General features: G+C 39.1%; 1 protein-coding gene across 4 annotated transcripts in view; it reads left to right on the forward strand.

Annotated features, from left to right (window-relative positions):
• Positions 1 to 26,818, forward strand: part of SLC4A10 (solute carrier family 4 member 10) — a 170,205-nt gene that overhangs the window by 9,960 nt on the left and 133,427 nt on the right. Inside the window, exon 1 of one of the 4 annotated variants that reach the window (XM_065840562.2) lies at positions 10,350 to 10,516. The exons of 2 other annotated variants lie outside the window; for them this stretch is intronic. In XM_065840562.2, coding sequence (XP_065696634.1) covers positions 10,469 to 10,516 — 48 coding nt within the window. In that variant the 5' untranslated portion in view covers positions 10,350 to 10,468. Of the gene's footprint in view, positions 1 to 10,349; positions 10,517 to 26,818 lie in introns of those variants that run through there. One more of the 4 variants, XM_071810967.1, reaches the window with a different exon arrangement.

Consider the following 26,818-nt stretch of genomic DNA (forward strand, 5'->3'; position numbering starts at 1 on the left):
GCGAGAAGTTTTACTCACACCCGTGGCGGCAAGGCAAGCGGGGTCTCCATCCTGGGGAGGGGGGGCTCTCGGCGGCAGCATCTTCAGCTCGTGCTCTGAGAGACCGGCGACAATGGGCACAGTGTTGACGAGAGAGTCCCGTTTTTATACTGGCTGATCAGACCTGACTGTAGGCATTCTAGAAACTTCTCTGCACCCCCACACCGTGTGTGGGGTGCCCCTGAAGCCTCCAAACATCCTCCACACTGGTCACAGGTGCCCAGCGGCTCTCTGGCGCCTTGGCAATCCCTTCTCCTAATGGCCCTGGCCAGGGTGCTCTGGGCCAAACAAAAGAAGCTGTTGGCCTCAAGTAGCAGAGAGAGGGAGACGTGCCTACTCCCTCCATACTGAAGGAGGTGGGGGGGAAAGAGGGGGGGTTTGCATTCTGCCACAGTGGTATTTCCAGAAATGGCGACATTGTACTAAATGGCTTGTGTGTCTTCTTTTTAAAATCTCTTAATGGGCTTAAAGACCCTATAAATAGATGAGATACAGAAACCCCACACTCACTGTCTTAGAGATTCACAGACATGCAGATAAGATTTTTTGAGAACTCTGGTAAGAGTCTGTACAAATAATTTTATCTATGTGTTTAATGTTACAAAAATAATCCCTGTAATATTGCCATATTAGTATTTCTCAGTTTTATCTTTATATCTAGAATTTAAATCTTCTGTTTTTTCATCTCAAGGAGGAAAGTACAATTGTGTTTGAGCTTATTTTTTCTGTTTTTCCCAAGCAAAAATTTCCAGCTCAGTTCTGTGGTTTCTGTGTTTAATTTTGGTCAAAATCAGATAAAAAGTGGATTTCAGACTTTTTGCTGACACTTACTCTGTAAATGATCTCTCTTCTTTCATGTGAAATGCAAGACACCTTGGGGTCTAACACTCTGAAAGTGTTAGATGGGTCAAATGTGGCTATTGGTATCTGAGCAATTTGTGTGAAATCCTTTTGAAGTCCTTGGAGAGGAGCAGGTACTCTAGATCACAAATCACCTTATCTGTTTACCTTAAGGTGAGATTAATTATAGCTGAGAAATGCTTCTTTTTCTCTCTATAAACTATAACATTAGCCTGGATTGCTCATGGAAATTCAGGCTGTCAATGTTGTAAGTATGTAATTTGAACAGACTCCAGTTTGCTGATCTTCCTCTGTGTACTGAGGCTCCATATTGTTTTAGATGTGCCTTTGTGAGTGCCAAGCAGAGGGGAGTAATCACATCTCTGTACATGCTGGCTGTGATCTTGCTAATCCAGTATATAGAGCTGACCCATCCCAGGTAGAGGACTCTGCATTTCTTGTTAAACTTCATGAGGTTTCTGTCAGCCCACTCCTTCAGTTTGCTGAGATCTTATTGAATGGCTGCCAGGTCCTCCAGTGTATCAACCACTTCTTTTAGCTGAGTGCCTCTCCATGGGCTTTGGGAGGACTTTTTCTGTCCCATTATCTGGGTCGTTGATATTAAACACTTAAGGCACTAGATAGGATTAGCCCCAAAATTGACTGCCTGGAGTTACATTACTGCACTACTGCAGTTACATTTTGAACCATTGACCACTAGCCTTTGGGCCAAAAGGCCCATCGAGCTTCTCACTGATTTTATGGTTCACCCATCCAGTTCATATCTCTTCAGTTTCTCTGCAAGGATGCTATGGGGGGGGGACTGCACTGAAAGCCTTGCTAATGTCATGGGAGATGATAGTACTTGCCTTCCCCATGCCCACAAATACAGCCATTTCATTTTAGAAGACAAACAGGTTGGTTAGGCCAAACATGCTTGCTTTAGTTTTGAGCTTTAGGAGAAATGCTTTGAAGTATGCTTGCAGCTTATGGAACACAGGACACTAACAGTCGTGTATTGGAATGCCCAATATATTTTTATATCATTGTTATTACTATCAGACGTAATGAAACAGGGCTCTACCACATATTGTGTAGCCTTCCTAAGGGAAATCTAATGCGGTGAAATTCTTACAAAACTAAGGAATCCTTATCATTGACTTCAGTGAGGCCAGAAATTCAGTAAAGGTTTCACTTTCTCTGTCCTATTTACCTTCTTATTGGGAAACATGGATGAATTTGTTCTCTTTGCAGATCTTAAAAGCACAAGTGAAAAATGTTTCTCTTTAAAGATGGTTTACTTTGCAGTAACTATTGCAGTATATAAGAAAGAAAACAATTACAATTCAGTGGAAAATCTTTCCAAATCCCTGTTTTTGACTGGAGTTGGCTATGCCAGTAAGGAACACACTTTCATCTGACATAGCCCATTTGACTGTACTGGAGCTGTGCCAGTTTATATGATGCTGCTGGTCTTGTGAACATGCAAGCCAGTCAGGATCCTGGATTCTGGATCTCAGGTAAGATATTTTTGGGGCAAATGTAGCATGTGGGAAAATAAAAAAGGACATGTACTCCTGTTTCACTAGTAGGTCAGTATTATTATTTTACAGGCAAGAAAACTGAAGCACAGCAAATGTTTTTCTCGTATGTAGTGGACAGGGCAGCAAAACGGACAAAGGCAATATTTTGAAACACAGGAAGCACTTTAATGGCAACACTGTAATCTTTATCAATAGTGGGTTATAGGTTTTGTGAAAAGCGAGCAGAGAGCTAGAAATTAGGTAGCTAGTAAAACATGCTTACAATGAACACTACTCATGTTATATTATTTTTAAAGTATTTGTCAGAATAGTTTCATGTATGGCAAGAAGGTTGCTCAGGCTGGAAGGAACGTGTGATTAGCAAATACAGTGAGAGTTTGTGTTTATTCATTTTTATTTAATCACTCAGAGTATGGTCTCGGAGGAGGAAAAAATAATTGCATCTGTTAAAAGAACTCCATGATACTAGGGCCAGGTTCCTACCAAAGGTGATGAGTAGGGAGGGAGCTAGATTGCCAGCTCCATAAATTATCTGTACTACTGGTTTGATCATCAAGGAACTTCAGTGTTACGAACAATCTAGAGTGGGATTTTTACTGAAATATTTGGAACTTTAGTAGCTTTGTTTTTAGAATTTTAAGAAATAAATGACATTCTCTATGTGTGGGTATTTTTTTTCTCTTTAGATTTGACCTATGTTGAATGAACTTTGTATTCAGAAAACTTGAGGAGGAGGTGGGTGTGCTTTTTCTGCCAAGAGTAATTGATTTAGCCAAAGTGGTGTTGCAAACAAACCACTGGGTTGCCTGCAAATCAAGACACAGTTGAGAATCCCAGCAGTTGGGATAATGCTTCTTACCCAAGCTGTAATGAGAAAAATGGATTTTTCATTTGTCCAATAATATTTCCTCCCCTCTTGTAGGGACTGTTCAGTATCTGATAAGGGGAATATGTTGGAAAGTTACTTAATGATTTTGGGAAATACCATATTAGTATATGAAGTTCTAAGCTTATCAGTGGCATAATCAGAAAAAAAACTCACAAGCTTCCTGAGTTTCAGTTTGATCTTCTACAACTGGGTCAAAAAGTACCTTCGTTAATATATGACCAGGCTACAAAAGCTGCATGTCTGCAGCCCTTTGATTAAATGTGAGTTTAGCTGGTTCATCAACATTGCAAGGAAAGAAAAAAAATAATTGGACTTTACTTGATTTCTGTACCAAAGCACATATCATACTGTATTTTACAAAATGTAACAGGAAAAATATAATCAGTACAAACTTCAAAAGATAAAAGGTTTGAGGTGATAAGGTGATATCTTACTGCCACAGAAGCTGATAGTAGAATTTCCATTGACACCATGGAGTTCAAACTTCATCTTTTGTTTGTTATTGTTAGGCTTGTCTGGGTTTACATCAACGTAAGTACATATTACAGAAATATTTTCTTTGATTCTTGTCTTGTTTCTGAAAAAATTGTAGTTTTACTTGAAATACAAATACCAGTAAAAGGTTGCAAATAAACCACCTTTTAAAGGTTTTATTTATTAAAGGATTATTTTTCTGATAAATTTGCGCTAAGCCTACTCCTCTCATTGTCTGGTTTTGAATACTGTGTGAAATTGTTCATTCTACTGCTAAAATCTGTTGGCAACCTTTTGAGTGCTTTTTTTTTTTTTTTTTGATTATGAAGGTGGAGAGAGCATCAGAGAGACAAAAATGGCTCAATTAGGTAGATCTAAAACATTTCTACTACAGGGACACTTCAAAATGCATAGGCACTTCTTTTGTTCAGTTTTGTAACTACGAAAGCTTAGCTCTGAATATCAGACAAAGTTTTGAGAACTGGATCTCAACTGGAGGAATTCATTTGGATACCTTTTTTACTGAAACTGTGTGGAAATCTAGAGGTTACGCTTGTGTACAGAAGCTACTAACTGTGCCTTTGGTGTGAATCTCCTTTTTAATTCCATGCTAAACTGATTTTGGAGCAAAGAGTGGAGACTCTGGCCTGGGACCATGCTAAGGTGAAGGATAGGGTAGGAAGGGTGAGAAGAGCCAATGCTTGAGACTCCCTGAAGGGGACTGTGACACCACGTTAACTAAATATCATTCTAGTATTCCTTTCCTATGCAGTCTTAACTCTTTAGGTGGCTGCAACAAAGCCAAATATCTGTAAATTCTCAGTTCAAATCTAACAGCTCAGATGTGACATCATGCACACTGCACTGCTTCAAGGAGCCATGTGGCTTGGGTGCAGATGAGTCCAGTTCTCATGGCTTTGTGCTTCTGTTTCTGGGTTTAACACAGAGAGCTTTGGTGTTCTAGACATATGTGCAAAAGAGTACTGTTCATAAACTGTACACATCTCAAGGCATAGTTCTTCTGATAGCGGAATGAAAACCTACGGAAAAGCTTCTGGCTGAAGTTTTGTGTCTTTTGCTCCATCACAGTAAAGGCCATGTGATGCGTGTGCTCTGTTATAGACCCCCTGATGAAAAGCTTAGAGTTGAAGGCAAGTGACAGACAAAGGATATGATTAGGATTTAAAAGGTGAAAGTAGATACATTCACTTCATGATACTTTCTTTAGTATGTATTTACAACCTTTAAATATTGCAAACAAAACCACAGACACCCTCATCCATTGTTCCCTGTAGGTGGCCCTATTAGGAACTCTCCTTGAGGTGCAATGCTTATGGGAATGATCATGTTCCATGTTGTGTAAAACAGGATGATCCAGAGGTCAAAGGTGTATAGTCTGGTTTCCCAACAATACATTGTTAACCCACGTTTTGGAATACTGTAGATTTCTTGTGCAAATTGGAATAGGTCAGAGGAGCTATGACAATAATGCAAAGTCTGATCTTGCAGTAAGGAATGAGAGGCACTATAAAGGAAGAGAAATATTAACACAATACCTGCCTGTATAAAGAAAATCCCGATGTTAGAGGACTTCTTGACCTAGAAATAGGAGATGTAGCAAGATCCAATGACTTGAAGCTCAATCTAGACAAAGGTTGTCTTACATCTGTAAGACAGATGTTTAGTTACAGTTTGCTGTTAGAGTAACTGAGCAAGAAACAGTGTATTATCCCACCCTTGCAGGTTTTAAATTACGCTAGCCTAATCTTTCTGGAGGATTATTTAGGTCAGTGACTAATCGGGGCTTGATTCAACATATTTTATGTGGAAAGTCAGATTAAATGGATGATATGCCTGAGGAATTTCTTTCACTTGAAAAATAACCCTAGAAGGGTAGCTATCTTAGTAATTAGCAAGCTGATGTATTGATTCATTTTACGTATTATTTTATTAGGTAGAGAGTCTTTAAAGCCTCTTGATTTTATTTTAGATTTTAAAGTATTTTTCTCTAATATTAACTTAGCAAAAAGCAAAAATCAAAGGTCCAGTTTAGAATCAGAATACCATAAAAATCATAACCTTTGGTAGATGATCCATTTTGGGCAAAATTGAGAAAGTAACAAATATTTGGTGCTCTTTACCAACACAGATTGTCTCACTGTGTTACAGGAGTTGTAGGATTGGGCTTGTGGACACAGACATATTTCATTGGCATTACATTTTTGGCTGAAGAATGTGAGAAGTATTAGTGAGACAATTATTAGAATACTTTTTTTTTTTCCCCTGTTTCTGATGCTAAAAGAAAAAAAGAGATTATGTCACAATTGAAGAATACATCCCAGTCAGCTCTGAACCTTTTTGGATCATATTTAAAATAAATTAACTTAGAGTCAAATAATTTCAGACAGGGTATATTAGTAAAAGAAAGAACTATTACTGTTTTCCAATGAAATGAGAAACACAACTGAGTACCACCTGTCACAAAAACAGTACAATGATCCAGATGGTTATTTATTTTCAGATAGGGAGGGAGAATGGAGAGAGGAAAAACTGATGCCAGAATTATTATTATTTTTTTTCTTTTCTCCTCCCCTCCCATTTGTTACCTTCTTCTCAGAATCGTTTCTCTAATTGCAGGGGGAAAAAAATTCTTAGGAATAGGTTATATTGATGGGATGTTCCTTTTGATATCTAAAGGTAGTTCACTTTTTTTTTTTACTAGCATGAAATGCAGTTTGAGAGGTCCACCCATTACTATCTCATCTTGTGCAATCTCTAAGACAAAAATAGAATGAAAAGCATTTTGGCTGCTTGGTAGAGATTTCTTTTCCCCCTGAAGCTTAGAAATTATTTTGCAATTTTACTTGAAATAGAAACACCTGTAGCAAGTTCAATTTGGTTCAATTTCATTAAAGAAATATTTTTATGGTAAATATGCACAGTATGAGAATTTGAACTAATGTGTATCGTGTGTGTATTTTATTTACCAGTGTATTTGAGGCTTGAGCTTAGGAAGGAATCAAGAGAGGGCAAACTGATCTAACCCTAGTCTTTTCTGATTTTGAACATTGTGTGAAATTGTTCACTGTGCTGCTAAAATCTACTGGCAACCTTGTTAGGTCTGACAGAGTGCAGGTTCTTTTTGGAATGAAGAACATGGTGAGAGTATTGGACATAGATGTAAATGAGTGAATCAGGATTTAAGCATTTCTACCATGGAGACATTTTAGAGCAAGTAGTTCTCATACTGAGTTTTGTAACTAACTATGTAGAAATCAAGAGTTTGCTCTTGCTTAGTAGCAATTCCCACCCTTCCTCCATCCTGGTAACGTAACATATTTTATGACTAAACTGGGAGAACATTGAGATAAATGGTTTAAATAAAGCATTTCTTTTAAATTATAGCTATATTTTGAATCACAAAATGAAAACTGACAGAAAGGCATGACAGTAAAGTGGTACTGGGCCAATGAGTAATAGCAGGCTTCTGTGGCAGCTTTTATGCACATATAAAAATATACATATACAAATAGCATTGCTTATTACATGAGAATACCTTTTTGGGACTAAGGTGGAGGAAGTACCTGTCACTTGATAATTAAGAAGTACTCTTCAGGTAGAAAACCAGAACTTTTATTATGAAGACTTCTCCTACTAAGTCTTGCAAGCCCTCTCATGAGCTTGAATTCTGTGATTTTTAAGTCTCCATTTTGGAGCTGCATCTTATCACACATCTATGTTTGCATATACAGAGCTATGTCAGCGATGTACAAGTCAGTGGGAATTATTTACATCCTTGACCACTTCTCTGTCAAGCCCAGATAAGTAGACATATGCCCCCAAAATCTATTCAATATACCTCCAAAGTACTTTGAGAAGGGGCTGAGCCCCCTGAGTGTATTTGCCCTTCTATATACAATACAGCCCTTGTGAATAGTTTTTAAGGAATGAAACCTCTGAGTTACTGGCTGGCTGAAGACCAAAGGGGTAAGAAGCAGTTTTAGGAAAGAGAAGAATAAAAGTCAAATTTCACTGTCTTTATTTCCTTCTGAAAGATGACAGCAGGCAAGGATCAGGTCAGTTTCTGACCTAAATTCAGAATGTTATTGAACAAGAAAAATGTTTCCCCTTTTCCAGTTGAAGTTGGCTTTAGGAGCTTTATCACTGTAAAACTATATGTAGAAGCCCTTGCTGTTTCATTTATGTAGTGCATTAGAAATGGATATAAAGACAAAATTAGAGTCTGACGTAAATATGTCACAAAAGTAGTTATTTCAGTAGCATATCTTAGGTATCAGAGAATAAATATTACTTTCTCTCTTTGGTGTGATGTGCTGCTAGGTTGTTACTAAAAATCAAGTAGTATCTTAGTTATGTTTGTTCAAAAATAGAACTTTCAGCTCAGTCCTATATGTTCTACCACTTGTTTGTGGAAAGCCTTTGGCTTTGAAGCTTTTGCATTCAACATTTTGGATCTTCCTATTGAAGCATGTTTGTCACAGCTGTTGAAGGAATGTCTTGCACTTCAGCTATTAATTTGTGGCTTTTTAGCTACAGAGGTCTGTCGTATTTTCCTGTGAGTGGAGCAGGACGATACAGAATGATTTGGGGAGGTTTATTATTTAATGGAGTTTTTCCATATTCCATGTATTATTCATAAAGGTGAACTGTCTGCAAAGTGCTCTGATGAGATCTTAACTCATGATCTTTGCAAAATCTGATTTTCTCTTGGGTTTCGCTTTTACATGTGTGTGAATAAGTGTATTTTGGGGAGTGAAAAGCGTAAATGCCATTGAACTTGATATATTGCAGTACCTTATTAAAAACGCCCTTGGAGAAGCTTGAGATATTTAGGCAGAGAAGGCTAAGAATATTTATACTGATGTTCATTGAAATAGCTACCTGTAGACTGAAAGTTTTTGGTCATCCCAGTTTCACAAGCGGTATATTCACTTCAAATCCTTCTTCTTTAAAGACGGAAAATCTCTTTTAAACACATTCCTTTCCCAGCTTCATCATGACTTTTATAGCTTAATTATAAGCTCCTACAAATAGGGTTTTACTGCACAACTGCTGACACGGCCTTACCTCTAGTGACCTGAATGGCCTCCTATGTTAATTACTGTAGATCAGTCATTATGTTATAAAAATACGCATCTGGATTCTTTTCTAGAATCTGGACCGCAGTGCCTATCTGTACAGTGTTACATGTGTATTTCACTATGTACAAAGACCAAATTTCTCAGTTGTGGCTCAGAAAAATGGCCCATTTCTTTATATGAACCAGCTTTGACCCCCCTGTCCCTTATAGCAACCTCTCAGCTCTGTGTCTTGCTTTGCCGATGTACAAATAAATCAACCTGGAAGATCTTTAGGAGACTTGAAGAACATATCTTATGGCAGCTGAAATTAAATCAGATTTAGTGAAACTATTTCTTGATCTACTTTTAGACTGCAAAGGGTATCCAAAACACAGAGAATGGCCTGCTGCTTTGGCAAGGAAATCAATGTTAACATTAGCAATGTTAACATTAACAGCAACAGGGAGACAGAGGTTTACTTGTTTGCTTATTTTTCCGAGTCTCGTCTCTGTTCATTTTGATTCTTATGCACACAGGTTTAGATGGCCATGTTTTTTGGGGAGATGTGCTGGGAAGTGATGAATATGAGAATTTCTCCAGCTCAGCTGTCTTAGCAGGCAGCATCACACTTGTGTACTTAATAATACAGGTGTTGTGGGAGCTCAGCTATCCTTATGCTTACTTGGATATCCAAGTTTAGGCCTCGACAATTGTTTGTGTAGCTTCCTGGAGTTTTGGTATGGCCAAATGTAACCATTGAGTTGAAGAGGCACCTAGACTAGAAGCTACATGTGTAGCAGGCTCGAATGATAAAACTGAGTAAAAAAGGGGTAAGGCTCCTATTAACTGCATTCAGAAGGATATGGTAATCGGATATGTGTTTATAACTTGTGAATAAAAGGAGATGGTGTGGTTATTTCAGTGGAGAATGGGACAGACCTCAATTTTGAAGATGCTGTGTGGGTCTAAAGGTGAAAGCCTGGTGGGACCGAGCAGAGGATCTCTGTTTTTCAGTGCTCTTCTGATGCTGATGAAATCAAAATGAATCTTGGCCCAAAACTGCACTGAAGCCACAGTCTCGGGGGGACTGTGGCTCAAGCTTGGCGTAAAGTTGTAACTCCCGGGCCGTGTCTTGATGCTTGCAGTAGTGTCACTCGCAGCTCTGTGTTTGCGGTCCGGTCCCGCCCGCCGCTCTTTCCTCTCGGGACACGGAGCGCGCTCCGATGTTGGCGGCGCGTACTGGACAGCGCCCGCCGAAGGAAAGGGCCGGCGTGAGGAACCGATGCCACAAGCGTGCTCGGGCGCTGGTTTGCAGGCGCAGCCGTGCAGCGGCGAGGTCCGCCCGCCTTCACCGGCCCGCCGGGGGCTGGCGGCGGCGGTTGGATCCGGCCGCATCCCGCAGGTGGATCCGGCTCCTGTCTCCCCCCACACTGGGGCTGGCGGTGCGCGGGGCCATGTGACTGGTGCGCGCTTCCTGCCTCCGCGCCACCTGATCCGCGGAGGGAGCGCGGCGGCGCGCGGAGCCCGGCGCAGCCCAGCGGCTCCCGGGGAGCGGGGGCTGGCGGGCGGCGGGGAGGGCGCCGCCGCGGCCCCGCCGCCGCATGGAGACCCAGGACCAAGGGGCGCAGATGGAGCCGCTGCTGCCCACGGTACGGCTGCCGCAGCGCGGCCGCGGCGGGTGCGACGCGCCCCCCGGGGAGGCAGCCGGGGAGGGGGCGTAGGGGGCCGTCTTCCTGCCCGCCTGCGCTGGGGTTCGGAGACGGTTTCTCGGTGCGTGGGGAAATAGGTTGGCTCGCTTTGGTGCCGGGCGATGCAGCGGGGGTGTCTGGGCGCCACGGCGCTCGGGGATGGAGCGGTGTGTGTTTGTGCGTGTGTGTACGTGTGTTCTGCCGGGACAAGCACCCTGTTCTCCGGCTCCTCCCGCTTCAGGCATCCCGTTTTCCTCGGTACTCCCTCTCTCCGCATCCCCCTGCCTCTGACATCTGCTTCCTCAGGCTCCCGCTTGCCCTTCTGCTTCCCGGCGGTGGAGTAGTGGGGGAGCGAGCACCTGTAGGCTGCTCTGTGGGGATCCCGCTGGGTGCCGGTGCTGGCTCTGCCGGTCCCTGCCCCCGACTCTTTGCAGACCGCCGAGAGATCAGCTGAGGTCTGGCACTTGCATGGCAGCGTCTGTCTCCCTCCACATCCCGGTCTCTGCTTCGTGCCGCGGTGTCGCAGTTTCTTGTGCTCAGACGCGGAGCTGCTAATCCCTGGGGTTGTTGTCATCTGGGGGAATATGCGGTGTGCCCTTGCCTCCGAGCACAGGGTGATTACACGGCTATGGCTGGGCAGTGTTTCTTCAGCAAATATGAAAGGAGTCAGTTGGTGGGGGACTTTTTACACTGTTAGATCAGTGGGAACCCTATTTCCTGCCTGGCATCCCCCATACACAGGGTTTGCAGACACACAAAAGGTGTAAGTGTGGGTGTCAGTCTTGATCTTACACTGAAATTCTGTTTGTGAATGGTGGTTACTGCCTTGTGCTGGAAATCAGACGGTCTGGGATAGGGAGAAGTCTTTCATGTGCGTGCACAAGCACTTGACTGTATGCACACATCCCTGTGAACACACCGCATAAGCCTGCAGAGGCTTCGCTGGCTCCTGAAATGGCTCTGTGTTAGCATGATGAGCTGCACAACGTTGACAAAGCTTGAAAGAGACAAGTCTCAGCTGCTGCAGGTTGATGAGATGCACTCGTGGCAATTCTGTTATTTTTAGGATCTGTTTTTCCATCACCTGTTGATGTTGCCCATTTTTCAATCAGGTTGCAGGTTGCTACACAGTGTGAGGTTATCTCTGGCATCTCGTTTCTCCTTGTGGCAGGGACGGATTTCCCTGTTGCTCTCTGGTTATCTTTTATGAATCCTAATTCATATTACTTGCTGCTCTTGCAGTTTCTGACACTGGAGTAGAAGAAGGTCCTGTCTTTTTCACTGATGGACTGGCTGTCCAGTTCCTTTCCTTAGAGAGACAATTCAGAGTAAATCTGATTTCCATCTGTAGTTCATGATGACTGATTCTGTGGAAGTCTTAGTCATCAGTGTTTCACACCAATGCAGTAGTCTGCAGTTGGTAGCAGTCTCACTTTTGCTTGTACCTTGTGAGTCTACATGCTGGTCTTGCTTTGACAGTTTTGTTGTCTCTGCTTGTGCAATGGCTGCTGTGCAGGGAGTCTGAGGAGTCAGCTTTCAGAGGGTGCAACGCACAGGATTGCCTTGTGCTGTCTGGCTTTAAGTTTGTTCCGCCAGGGCTGTGCACAGAAAAAAAGGGCTGTTGCTGTGGTTGAGAGGACCAAAGAAGATGGTATTTCTTGTCTGTGGATGAGAGGAGAATTGTCCCCGCTTCCCTGTGCAGCCCTGCCCTGTTGCAGTACCTGTCTGCAGAGCTGCAGGTCCCCATCAGTGCTGTTGCTCATTAGGTTTGTGGCCTGGTTCCCACCTCCATTTACTGCAGCTGACTAGTTCAGCAGCTTTTATGTTTGCTTCAGGTGGGGAAGGGGCACTTCTGTATTCCATGTAATATTTATTGTGGCTCATCCTCCTCCTCAGTCCTCTCTTGCTGTTTGTGGTAGAGCCTCCGCAGGTCAACAAGGCAGTGTTGCTTTCCTGCCACAATGATGGCAAAGGCACAGCTCCATCAGTCTTCAAGATTTCTCTGTCCTGGTGGCTTTTTCTCTGTGCTTCAAGCAATAAAGTGTGTGTGTGTGTGCTCTGGCACTCGGATGCTGGCCAGTGTCTAGAGCCCTACATGCGGTAAGGCAGAAGTGGCTTTTGCGTGGTGGGGGTCTTGTTCCTGGAGTCATAGCAGAGTTTAAGGAGCAGGAATTGGTGCTAACTCCTGTGCTGTTGGCTTGGGAGGTAACACCGTGACATAGAAGTACCTTTGGAGTACTTCTCTTTTCAGGATCAATCGTCGTCTTGACTGGAAACAAACGGAACAGAAATGCAAGCTGTAAAATGGATATAGTTCTCTTCCCAAGCATTAACCCAGTTCGATGGACTCTGGGTATGAAGAAAAAGGTTCCTAGCTGAAGGAACTTGTTTCCTTCAAGAGCTTAGTCTAATGGCTGTAGTATATGCAGCAGATTTTTTTTTAAACGAAACTGTAACACATACTTTTTAATTGTTATTTATAGTAAAAAGAAAGCGATTGTAGTCCTTGATTAATTTAATCTTCTAATGGTGCTCAGAGATTGTGAAGCCTCAATGTAATTTCCCACCCAAATCCACCAGTCTGTACGAAGTGGAGTGTTGGTCGTATATTGTTATTGATTTATTATACAAGCTTTTAATCAAAATCCCCAATCCCTAGCAATTTGCAAAATGATAAAATACATTATTGCCTGTGGTTTTGAGGAGTTAAATACTTCCTTATCAGTCTCTTTTCACAAACACCTTTTGGAAACAGTTCTTCCACAGCAACAGCACCTTCGTTAGCGGTTAGGCTACTGCTTCTTGATATTTTTGCAGTGTGGGCAAATTTCTGCGAAAACTATTAGAAATCTATTCCGAATTGTCTGTAAGTGCAGCATCGTAGAAATAAATGAAAAAAGAAATTGTTCAATTGGAAACGGTTTGTTCAAACTGCTCTTTTTATTGTTCAATACATATACTAATATGGTAAAAAAATGCAGACTTGTATGCTTTCTGTATCATCTAATGTTTTATTTACCAGTCATCACGTGTATTTTTTTTCAGTACGATGGTTCAGTGTGCTTTCAATTACTCACAACTATTTTAAAGATTGCCAAGGAGTCATCATTTGTTTACAGCATGGGACAAACAATCTGCAGATCATGTGTACAAAGATATTTACTGATTTCTAATTAAAGGACCAGATATTGTTAATTTGCCTGTGTACATGTATACCTCATTGAATGTAAATTATTTTGCAAATTGTCACTTAAGGGAGTGTATTTATAGCTAAAGTATTTATTCCTGTCTGTTCTGGATCTCTATTGTATTCAAGTTGAAAATGACTTTCAGCGTTGTTATCTGACAGAGGATTGATGCTGCAGATATACGGAGCATTTATAGACAAAGTGCAGATATTTTTGTTAACTGTATTTATGTTCCTGTGTTTTCTGAAGGTAACAGTAAAAGTCATGTATGTAAAGCCAAACTGACTCTTCCTTTCTAATTTTATATTCTCTCACCTTCCTCATTCAGTCTTAAAATTCAAAAGCTGTTTCATTTTATTTATTTGTTTATTTATTTTAAAAATCTGGTAGATACAAGACCTTGAAGCATGATGTTGCTGATATATGCACTATGGTGTGATATGGTACATATGCACTAGGTAGATACCATTTTTTATCGAGTACTGTTGTCGCTGCTGCAAATGGCACACGGTTATTACTACTTAGGCCTGCGTATGTGGGAGAACGGTATAGCGAGATCTTGGGTAGTAACTATTTTTAATGTAGCAGGTGAGTGTGGGAAGCTGCTCACAGGAACAGGCCAAATTCTTTTGCTTTTGTTAATGCTGAGTGGGACCTCCGGCAAGGCGTGCAGACGCGATGTATTGCTCATTGTGAGAATGGAGGGCAGAGCCTGACCCCACAGTTTGTATAACAGCACTAATTCCCAGTTCACGTCACCAAAATTTAGTATTAAAGCAACAGTTAAGGCAAGTTTATAGAGACTACAGGAATGTTGTGATTCTTTCAGAAAAAATACAGAAGCAGTATTACATTTTGAAGACAAGTACTGAGATAATGGCACCATTGAAAATAAAACCCCAAACTTAATTATAAGTATAAATTTAACATTGAATTGCTGCTTTGGGTATTTTCTTTTTTACTGCCTGATTACAAGTTCTGATTGAAAAGAACAAAACCCCCTTTTCCCCAGGAAAATGCTAGAATGAAATTAAGTAACAACAGAGATACATATTTCTTTAAAAAAACCCAGCTCCCTCCCTCTTGGATTTGCCGGTGTCATTATTAAAAAAGATTTCCCTGGATCATATTGTATGCTCTGGTGTTACTATTTAAGAATAATTGGCAGCCTGATATATATTTGTGCAAAAATAAAAAAAGGTATTAACGCTGTGTAGAAATCATCCCACTTTAATTCATCTATGTCTGGTTTGAGTTCTTCCTACTAATTTTAGTTGTTAAATATATGCTTTCAATTTCCTCTGCTAATAATTGCCTCTTCCCTTTCTACTTTTTCCTTTGGCAAAAAATAATAGAGTCAATTCTAAACCAAAATACTTCCACTGACATCTTTTAATGCTTCTTAAATAAGTAATGTTTACAGTCTCAGTGGATGAAAGGATTTAAGCAGGTAAAGAAACACTTAATCCACTGCAAATCGTCTTGAACAATTAGTTGTGTGTCTGATATGAGAAGAGAAAGCCATAGGAATAGCATGTTCCTTTCATTTCTGTAATATACTGTAACGTATGTGTTCAGGTCTGCCTTTTGAAATACCTGAGCTTTTGAAGAACCATGCTATTGCGACTCCCTTTTCAGTAATAATGACATTTTCATGTTGTCCAAATTAATGGAGGACTGAATGTGCTCAACACAATTTTCAGCATTGGCGAAGTTTAAAAGATATTCTCATGAAATGAAAAATAAACTTTGCATATTTAAATATGATTAAAATCCACCTGACTCCTACAAGGTAGTTGACTAAAATAGGCAAGGTAAAAGTTGGAATAGACGATAAAGGCAATTTTTAAAAATAGAAGGAAGGAGGTATCTTGTGGGGACAGAAAACAGAAGTTGCAGGGTGAAATGGAGGTAAAATTGAGAGTGTGGAGGGATTGGTGCTAAGTTGGAGAATTGGGGACATGATGGCTGACTGTGGTATACAAGGAAAGAGGGAGCCAATTAAGTAAGTTGTGGGGTGAAGAATTGATTTGGTTACAGCACAGGAAAGGAAATGGAGGAACCAAAGCAGAAAATGCAGCTCATGCCCATGTACAGCTTGGGCAAAACAGGATCTTGAATCCTGATTCTTCCATATCTTTGGTGAATTCCTTGCCCATCTCCTGGAGCCTTTTCACTCTGTTTCATTAGCTATTTACAAGACATGGAGAAGCTGATTATACATAGGTTTTGGAATTCAGTGGAGATGTGAAAGATATGCCAAGATTTGCACGTTCTCCATTTTAATCAAGCAGAGCAGGAACTTGCTGCAAGGAAACAGACACATTAGCGTATTTAGGAGAAATGAGGTCTTCAAGATACATGAGGTAATATTTGGCATTTGTAAGGTATTAGCGCATTAGTACAGTACTAAGTGCTGAGTTTCAAGAAAAGAACAGCAACTGTAGAGCAATTCAGGAAGAAAAACAAAAATCAGTATGGGCCTAAAAAATATGGAAGATTTGAAGAAACTGGTATTCTTGAACCTGACCATGGAGACACACACCTTTAGTGTGTAAAAGGCTGCTGCTGCAAAATAGACCAGTTTCTTACTTATATCCTGTCTGAATAGGAAAAGAAGAAAGGGTTATGAGACAAAAGGATGTTAAAAAACCCCATCTAATGCTAAAGACAATACAGCAGTGGAACAAACTATATAGTTTATTTGTGGAATCTCCATTATCCATCTGCAAGATGAATATGTGACAGGAAAGACACATATACAGCGCTGCTTTAGGGCTGAGTGATGGACTAGAAGACCTCATGAGATCTGTTGCAATCCTATCATTTTGTGAAAAGGGCTCACTCATCTTTTTGCAAAGACTATTTTATAGATGGATGATATACTGTGTGCAAAATGAGGAGAAAGGAGCAGTTTATCTAGATTATAAATGTTGATACCTTCAGATAACTTAAGTCCACCTGAATCTTGAATTTACTGTAAACATTTACATTTACTATAAGCACATTACACATTAAAAAGATAGATGCTGACTATTCATCCAATGTTGTGACTGCAAGCAGATTTTAGAACCGTACAAAAATATAAAATGTAACATTTACAAATTTGTGTCCAGGATACGCTAATCCTAAATGTAGAATTTTAAGCCTTCCTGAAGTCCTGTTGATTTTTACAAGAGTGTAAGAGTCTGTCTGCATCAGTGAGGCTGCAAGACCTTCTAGGACAGTTTCACTGGGAGCAATCACTTTGTAGCTGTCACACCCCAAAATGCCAGGAAATATTGTACCTTGTGTTCCTTTTTGAAGTGATAGTGAGATGTTTTTGCACTTTTTTTTTTTCCCCTGGAAACTTGTATTAAAAGTTTAAAATGTCTTTAAAAGCATAAATGGTATTAAAATGCTATAAATTGAGAAAAACTGATCTGAAGCCACTATTCTGAAGAATTGTTCCAGATATCAGGCACTAACAATTGGCACTAGATTCTCTCTAGAGGCATTCATAGTCACTGCAACTATGGAAGGATGGAAAAAACCGCAAACCCTGCTATTAGATTCTAGCAAAAATAGAAAATAGATACTTAAACTGTAATTAGTCTAGCAAACTATGTCATTAAATAGCAAAATGCCATGTCATTTCTGGAGAGGAAGATCATGTATGCATGTCAGCTTCTTTTTCAACATATGAACATGTAAAAGGGTTTTATTTTAGAAGTAAGCAGCCATCAGGAAGATTGTGATTTCATGTCAAATATTGCCCAACAAAACACGGAAAATTCAGTGGTGATTGTGTGGCGTTAAAGGTGCTTGTGATGTTATAAGCATAAATAGGAAATACATGTGCAATCAGGGAGATTGTGTATCAAATCATAAGGGCTTTGGATATTTTTAAGGGTACTGAGTAGTAGTTTTCATATTTTTTTGTTATAGAATCAAATAATAGAATACACAGGGGAGTAAAAATAACTTCAGGGTTGCAGGATGGTTCTTCTCAAGCATTTTGGTTTTGGGACTCAGGAAAATGCTACTGGTAAATTGAAATAATTGGATTTATGATTGTAGAATGCAAATCAGAAATAAAAATGCCTGCATTAAATTGATGTGCTCAGTATTTGTAAGATTTAGTAAAATTTTCAACTTTGTGTTTTGTTAGTGGACTGAAACATCAAGTTTCTGAACTAAGATGGAACTATTTCCTTCTGCAAAGCTATATGCCTGTTGTAAAATGAAGCACAAAAAAAAGAGAATAATTCCAGGATAAGATCCTGCAGTCTCTCCTAGATCTGGTTGGACCAAAGATCAATCATTAAATCTGTCCTGAGTGTATTTCTAGAAAGAGGATTTTGCTTCCAACATCCATCCATCCATCCATCCATCCATCCATCCATCCATCCTTCCGTATTTTTGACAGTTTTCCAATAACCAAACAGGAGCCTTATCAGTCATATTGTTAGTATTCAACTGTGGAAAATATTGGTGTGTTTCCTCACAAATTAATATGTTGAATTTTTTTTTTTTTTTTACTATATACTGAAAACTTAGGAAAAAAATTGAAAGCTTTCTATTTGGAATTAAGCAGTGTAATGATGTCTAAAATCAGCTTGAGGAAGTTGCCAAAATTCCCATGTGACAATCAGTAAAGTCTAACTGCAGCTCTAGAAATGTTCATCTTTTTTTCAACTCAGTAGAGTTGAAGATGTCATTCTCATTCTTGTTTAATTATTTCATTTACTTACAAGACAAAGCCTGTTACAACAGCTGTAAAACAAAAGTGAATCTTGAGCTTTTAGCTAAACCCGTAATTATATGCTTTGCTAAATGCAGGGAGTTGATATTTTTCATTTGAACTGCAGCTAAGTGATTATAATGATGAGAATGAGAATGGCATTAGCCACTCATTTGCTCTGGAGGTTTGTTCAAGGTTGAGCTTATAGATGCACTGTTCCCAAGGACTGCTAAATAGCCAGGCAGCGGTGGCTGAAACACCATTGCTCCCATTCACAAAAAAAATTCTCACTTGTTCTGCCCAAGTGGGAAATAGATGGAGTTTGATGTAATCTCCTGAGAATGTAGAGCTGTGTGTTGTGAGATTGCACTACCAGCATCTTAAGTATATTGATGCAAAATTGAAAAGATTGGAAGTTTATGATCTGAAAATTCATAAAGAAAAGGATATATTCTGCTGGTATGCTCTATAGTATGAAGAATGTAACAAAATTATAATTTCATGTTGCCTGTGGAGAAGTGGTGGATATTCTTCTACATTTGATTTAATAAAAATGTGGATAACCTCCATCCTTTCTCAGAAAAAAAGAGTATTGCTTTAAGAATTCCTTTTAATAATTTTGGTGACCTATTATATTTAGGCAAGTCCTGAAATAGAACCAGAGCGTCCCAGAACAGTACATTATTGTGCCAACAGAAGGGATATTATATGTATTGGTGTATTAAATGAACTTACAGAATAAAAATAGTGTCCCCTTCACCCCCAGCAGTTGCTGACAGCCATCTGAATGCTGTCCTCAGAAACAACCTACAGTTCCCAGTTCTTTTGAGCTGCTGCTACCTTGTTTGAGACTTGTGTAAATTCTGTAAGGCTGGTTTGTTCTGAGACTCTAAGATACTTTTTCTTAGAAAATTTTATAACTTAGGTTGCAACCCATATTATCAATCTCCTTAAGTCACTGTCATTCTTTCCCTTTTATTTGAAGAGGGGGTAGAAATGCTCAAACGTTAGACTTGACTGACTATATAATTATCTTTTAGAAATCTACTTTGTTCTGTTTTTCCTCTTAATTATTGTGTTATACTGAAATACTTAACTATGTCCACTTTTTTTTATTGCAACTTTATAATAGCTTTTGAAATTAAATATTGCAATGAGCTGTAAAAGCAGTCATAAAACTGTGTTTCAAGCTTTCATACTCCTCCATGAGTCTTCTCATGTGAAAATTCCCTGTTTTTTTTTTATTGAGAGAAGTATCTGGATTAATCCAGAATTGGTGAACATGCTTTTAAAATAATATTAAGCTGTAGAAAAGCCTTCATGCTTATCTTCACTAGTTTCATAGAAAGGAGTTTTTTCTGTAGCCATCCAGGTGGCTTCATTGAAATCAAATGTGCCTCTTGCTTGTGGAATAACCCTCAACAGTCCTCATCTTCTGGGGCATGGATTGAAAAAACCCCTGCTATGGAGTACCCACTGAAACCTCATGTAGCTCACAGGACTTTGTTCTAAAATGATGTTAGAAGAAACAGTTAAAGACACTTAATGTGTCTTTTAAAGAAAAAACCATAATCAGTTTTAGAGAGGATGAAATATTTTTCAGTGGTTCATAGTTCGTGTAGTTTGATTGTTTGTTTCACTTCATCTTGCTTGAAAGTTTAGGATTCTGTCCAGTGGATCTCTATTTATTTACTTTGTTCAGCCAGCATATACGTGAAAATTTTTTCTATTCAGCCAGCCATAGCTAAGCGTAGATGAGAGGTTTCTAAATGCAAGCCAGTATTGCCCAGAGCGACAGAAAACTGCAGTTACCTTTTGAGTGGAGAAGACCCATTGAAGAGGAACTTGAGAAATAAATGTGCAAAAACCTAATAACTTTCTATTGAATATTTATGAACTATCATTTTTTCCACTTCTCTGTCCAGTGCTTCTACATTGGCTACATTATGAGCAGCACAACCCTTTTTGCCTTCCAAAGTACTAAGTCACTAATGGTTGCACATGCATTAGCAAGGCCTGCAGCTGACAGAGGCAGATTTGTGGAGAAAAACAGTTGCTTCTGAGAACTGGATACCTCTGCTGTGCCCACGATGGGGGATTTGCTGTGGGCTTGCTGCTGCCGCAGAACCTATGTTCCCGTTAACAGTTACAATGAGATGTACATGGTAACAGGATTAGAGCTCACAAGCCCCAATACGCTACAGCCAAAAAACCCAAACCCCAAAGCTGCCTTACCCTGCCTCTTTCCCTCAAATTTCTCCATAAACATGAAACTTGTTAGTGTATGTATGTCTATGAGAAGAATTATGCTAGAGAGAACAGATAGAACTTAAAGGAATCTTTGAAAGAAAGATATAGAAAAAACATTAAAGTGAAGACATCTAGTGAAAGTTATTACCAAAACATCTAAACATGTACATGTGTAAAACTTGACTAAATGTGTGGGTTTTTGTGTTTGACTTTTGTTTATTCTTGTGTGAATGACTCAGACCTGTATGATCCAGTCTCGTGCACATTCATACCACTTACGTGTCTTGGGTAGTAGTGGTGGGAAAGTAGTGTTCTTGTCCCGAATTTTTTTTTTTTCTTAAGTGCTAGACATTATGATTCCAGAAGTGGTCTGGTATTTAAAGCAACTCGTCACATAAAAATTCTGAGTAGTGTTTCACTAGCAATATTAGGAAAAGGTAATCTCTACAAAACCAGGTCTTGGTGATGCTTAGGCTATTAAAATTGCCAGCTGTGGCACTCATCAGAAGTTATTAGTGATTTCATGTTTGTTTGTTGTGTTTATCTGTTCTCCCTTGACTTGCATACACAGAAAATCTGCTGTGAGGTAGGTAGCATCCGAGCCCTCTCTTCTAATTCCTTAGTTGCATGTGCTGACCTTACATAAACGCAAGGCAGGTTTACCCTTGATAAAACTGGGGTAATCTGCTTTGTGCTTGACATCACATAAGAATAAATACAGTAGTTTATTACAGCGTGGATAAGATGCTGTAAATGAGCCAAGTCTAGGTGGTTGTATTTTTTGTTTATGTGTTTAAGCAAAAACTTGTGTGAACTTTTTGGGATGAGGACTGTATATTTGTTCTGGTTGGATACATGGTCCACCCCAAAGGCGTCTGGTTCATGACCAGCCAAATCAGGAGCTAGGGCAGTACACATAGGAATAATGAACTTATTTATTGTTTTGATTACAAACAAATAGATTTCTGGCAATGCAAAAATAATAGAATCTACTTATTTTCTCTAGTTTGTTATTCTCCTCATTGCTCACAGAAATTACTGAGCTATTGCAGCATGACCATTATGGCTGTAGTCACATAAAGAGCTTGCTGTAAGAGTGCAAATAAGAATAGTTATAAATTGTGAATGGACAGAATTAAAAATATCTCTTAGTTTGTGCTTTCATTTCTCAATTTTTTTAAGACTAATAAAACTTGATTTTCTTCACACAACAAATAGAAAACTTTCAGGATTAGGGAAGTGCTGTTTTATAGATACGAAGTTAAAAATTCTAGTGGATTTTATTAATCTTGTTCAAATACTGTAATCCAGAGACTGTTATTCTGCTGTCTGCTACACTTCAATCTAAGTCTCAAGATTTTCATTTCACAGTGGTTGCAGAATAAGTGTTTGTATAGTACTTGCATTATGAATACTTATTAAAAAGTAAAAAAGTCATTAAAATAAGTCTGGCAAGATTGTCTTAAGCAAAAGTAAGATAATTGATGAGCCGTCTGTGCAAACTGGAATACAGTATTGTTAGTGCTTTACAGTTATAGTACAGGTTTTAATAACTCCTTACCAAGAGTGGGTTTATGTCTGCTACTGATATATTTTATACAGGAAAATAGTATTCATTTATGATTACCAAGTATCAAATAATTATTGTTAATTTTTGTGGTTTTGCTATAATCTTGCAATCTTGTAGCTTCAACCCGAAGAAAACACCTACGTTCTAGTTTTTTTTTTTTTTTAAAGGGTAAAAATAAAATACTCAGGATTTTAGCTCTGTGGTAGAGATGGAAAATGTGAAAACAATCTTGTTGATAATCCAGAAGGGAAAAATCATCCTAGGTGCCCTTCTTTTTAAATCTCGTCTTTTGACCCAGACTCTTTATTTTTAGGTGCTACTGCTGGCTTTCGGTGTCCTTTTTCTGTAAAAAATTCCATCTCTCTCTAGGATGGTTTTCTCTCTGCTGTCCAGGATACTCATCCAGGTTGTGCTCCTTTTCCATGCTATGCTCCGCTCGTGCATTTCATCCTGCCCTTGTTGCTTCTGCTTCACGCAAGGTTTAAGGGGCGGTAAGAGTTGTATGGTTGCTGATGTGGACACAATATAAAAAAACCTTGCATTTTTTAAATTTCTTCAAGAAAAAATGTGGAATACTAAATGTTATCAGACCCGTACACAGCTTTCAAGTGGTAGTGACAGTTACTGTCCAGAATGGTCCAAGGTAATGTCATTGATGATAGCCCTGAGTGCTGGCAACTGGAGACTGGGCTTTTCCTCAGCTTTCATTTTCAGGACTGTAAAGTCCAGATCATATTTTGAGGTTGTGTCATTCCTAATTTCTTGACTAGTGAGGAAATAGTTTCTGTTCAAATTGAAGCCATGTAAATAGGAGCTGTTCTGAAAATGAGGCAATTCAGGACACAAAGGATGTGATACTGGGAAAAATTAAAAGTGAATACAGAATAAATCCAAATTATTTCGTTAGAACAGAAATAGTGAATTTCAATAAAATTCTCAATGACTAAGTTAAAAACGAGACACTTTTTCCATAAAGTATCAAGTTCAATTGCAAAACTTGGCGTGATGTGGGATATTGTGGAGGCTGTAAGTGTAAATAGATTAAAAAGGAGTTAGGCAATTAAGCACAATGATCCTAATTCAACAGGTGCAATCACCAATTTAGGAGAACTTTAAACTGCTGATTACCAGAGGAAAGACCATTTGTTAGTTCCTTTTTTTAGTTGTACTATAAGAACCAGGTAGTGGGGCAGTTGAGATGAGGGACTGCTTTTCAAAGTTTTCTGTAGTTCTGCTTTTACTTTCCTACCTGGGGTATATAAAAATAGGGCTTGGCATTGTTAGCTTGGCAGCGATGGGTTACGTCTTGGATGTTTTTGTGGAAAGAGGAATAATTCTCTTTGGTCTTACCAATGATTTGTTCATCTGTAGATGAGATGATTTAAAAATAGCAGCTGATCCAAAATGAGTTGTGCTTTCCTGTGCACTGTCTTTACTTTCTTGTGCCAGAGAGTTCTTTCTCATCGGTTATGTTTTTTTGGGGGGTTACATGTTTCAGGAGAAAGATTTTCCTGATTGAGGGGTCCCAAATGTAGGAAAATGTAGCACTTGCCAAATGTTTGCTTTTAGCAGTGGGCAGCAGTGACCTGAGGGAGAGGTCTGTCAGACTATGTTCTTGCTGAATTCAGTAGAAAAGAAAAAGGAGCCTTGTTCTAATCTGTTCATGCCTTCTCATTTTCTTGCAAGCAAACAAGCTGTCTAAATGTGGACATCTTCACAGGCTTGTGAACTGCTGTCTTTCTTCCCCAAAGCAACTCTCCTGGCTGAATTTTTTGAATTTTTTTAAATGTCTTTGCTCTGGCTGTCATCACAGATCTGATTTTTTTTTAATCCAGATTGCTTTAAAGCAGTTTCAACAATTATTGCAAGTGTGTTACCCAGCGATTTATAAGCTACAGTTTGGCAGGACATGCCAAATACTTGCTTTTTACAATGGGCAAATAGTTGTGTGTTCTTTCATAGATTCAATTATGAACTTCAAAGGAGGGCACAAAGCTGCCACTGAGCCAGGGAGAGTCACTGAAGGAGCTGATGATGGATGGCAAGTGCTTTCACTTTAATTGTATTAATGACTGACTATTATGTTGGATTTTGCTTGGTTGATTCGTTTGGTTCCCAGCTGTGTGTAATCCAACTGATGGGCCCTAGATGGCATCTAGTCTGTCTCTTTGTTGCTGCTCTGCACATTCTCTCTGTATCTTCATTGCGTGCTTTACTTAGGCAGGCAAAGAGAGCTTATTGCGGGGATGACGACAACACATCACTGTTGTGACGGGCAAACAACATTGTAGTGTTTCTAGCAGGTACAAAACTTGTTGGTTTCAAAGGTTCGCACTAGTTTTGCTGCTTCAGTCTTTGGATACTGAAATTGAGATAAGTTTTTGGTCTCCATTTACTCTGTAGTTTCACGTAAGAGGATCCTGGTCTCTAGCATCAAGCAACATAGGCATGCACACTCTTAGTAAGATCTGTTCTTCAGATGCATAAATGCTCAATATGTTGGAAAATCAGCATTTTTTTCTGATTCTTTTGGCAGTACAACTGCATGCAAAATTCATCTTCATTGTTTCACATATGTCTTCAGATGGATCAGGAGAGACACAAAACTAGGTTTCTAATTTACACCGCTGCAAATATTTAGAAATAACGTTTAAAACACTGTGCAGGGATGCTAGAATAAAAACTGAATACAAAGATCTGTAGAAAAGCGATGTTTGCAAAACGTTTTTCTTGCAGGACTGGGTAAGACTAGAAATATTGTAACATTCATAAGAAGGAAATCTAAGAAAATATTCTCTGTGTCAGGATTAAGGAATTATGTTCTCAGTTTTGGATTGCATTTTGTTGAGAAACTAAGCTCAGGTTAATGCTCAGGTTTAGAAATTTGGGCTTAAAAAAATCTCAAGAATTTTTGCCTATATTCCAATCTCAATCTTTAGGTTTGGATCTGATCTATAATGAAGAAATATCCAGATACAAAAGCTTTTCCATGCATGTTTTTTTTTTATTTGGATGGTAAGACTTGGCCAAATTTTGTTCAGGAGTTGTCCAAGATTAATATTAAAAGTTGAAAATGGGATTTCCCTCTCAAGATATTTCTATAGTAGTTTTACAGTTTTCACAGACATGTAATAGCACCCTGTTTTCATATGCTAACATCTTCGTCCTTTTCCTTTTGTTTTCTGTTTTTCTCATCTTCTTTGGTTCTGTCTTTGTCCATTGTGCTTCACCATCAGGAGCAGGTTATCACTTGGTGTGATTGTGCATATGGCTTTGTACAGTTTTGGTTTTCTGATCCTGACAGCTGAGAGCTACAACAGCAGCAGTCTGAAATTAACTTAGAAACTCAGAATCCTAATCACTGGGTTTTGTGCTGCTTCAGCTGTCTGCACTTTCAGCCAGCTAAACCAAGACTGTATTATTTGCAGATGCGTAAGTCTGATAGAGCTGATTGATGGGTCAATTCAGGGTTTATTCAAAGTTGAAAATCCAGCTGGGAGTTGAAAGAGCAAGAAAGCCTTTGTTCCACACATATACATGGAATATATAGGAGAAGATGAGATCTAACTTTTGAAATTTATAGGATGTGTACACAAATTTTCAGAGATATTTAGACATAAAAAATACATGAACGTTCCTACTGAGGTTTCAAAAAAAAAAAGTGTAACTAGATCTGGCCTAGTTTTTTCACTGAATTAGACTCTTGGGCAAATTACCTGATTAAAATAAAACCAACAACAAAAAATCAGCTAGCAATTAAATGCCTTAATTTTCTGACAAAACAATGCAAAATCAACACTGGACAAATAGCATGTTAATAAATATACAGTGACCTAAGGAATTATTTAAACATACATTGAATCCTCCTGGGTTTTAGAAAATGACCAGATCTAATATAGCGTGGTTTCCACTTCCAGTATGTTTGCAGTCTTACGCTAAGGAATGAGAATATATTTATTTTTTGGAATATATCTAAAGAACATACTGCAAAACAAGATTAAAATAGATTATAAAATGTCCTACCAGCTCATTTAAATAGTGCTTTTATCGGTTTTCTTTTAAATTGATCTACTTTGCCCAGGACATACAGTGCTAAAGGGCAGAACCTGGGGAGAGCTACACAGGCAAGATGCTTGTGGCAAAGTCTGCTGTACATTTGGTTAGTCAAATGCTTAAAGATGCTTGTTTCTCTAGGTACCTTTTAGCTTTCATCCCCTTCAGCAGTGATGAGTCTGTTCTCAGACTGTATTTTCTTTGTGATCCCTCTAATGGGATACTTTCTGCTGACTGATTTTCATCTGGGGGAAAAAAAAAACAGTGTTCTCTCATTTACTTCTTTGTATGTTAAGAGGTATAAGTCAGAGGTAGCGAAGATGAGCACAGGCTAAAATAGGAGCACATTCTTGAGTGTCCATTTGTTGCTTGAGAACATCTACTGGATCACTATATCCAGAATAGATCCATATGACAGACTTAAAATTCTATATAATTAACATCTGCATTTCATAATTCTTATTCTTTACAGAGTGTAG

The sequence above is a fragment of the Patagioenas fasciata genome, chromosome 7 (genome assembly GCF_037038585.1).
Source record: "Patagioenas fasciata isolate bPatFas1 chromosome 7, bPatFas1.hap1, whole genome shotgun sequence".
Classification (NCBI taxonomy): Eukaryota; Metazoa; Chordata; class Aves; order Columbiformes; family Columbidae; genus Patagioenas; species Patagioenas fasciata.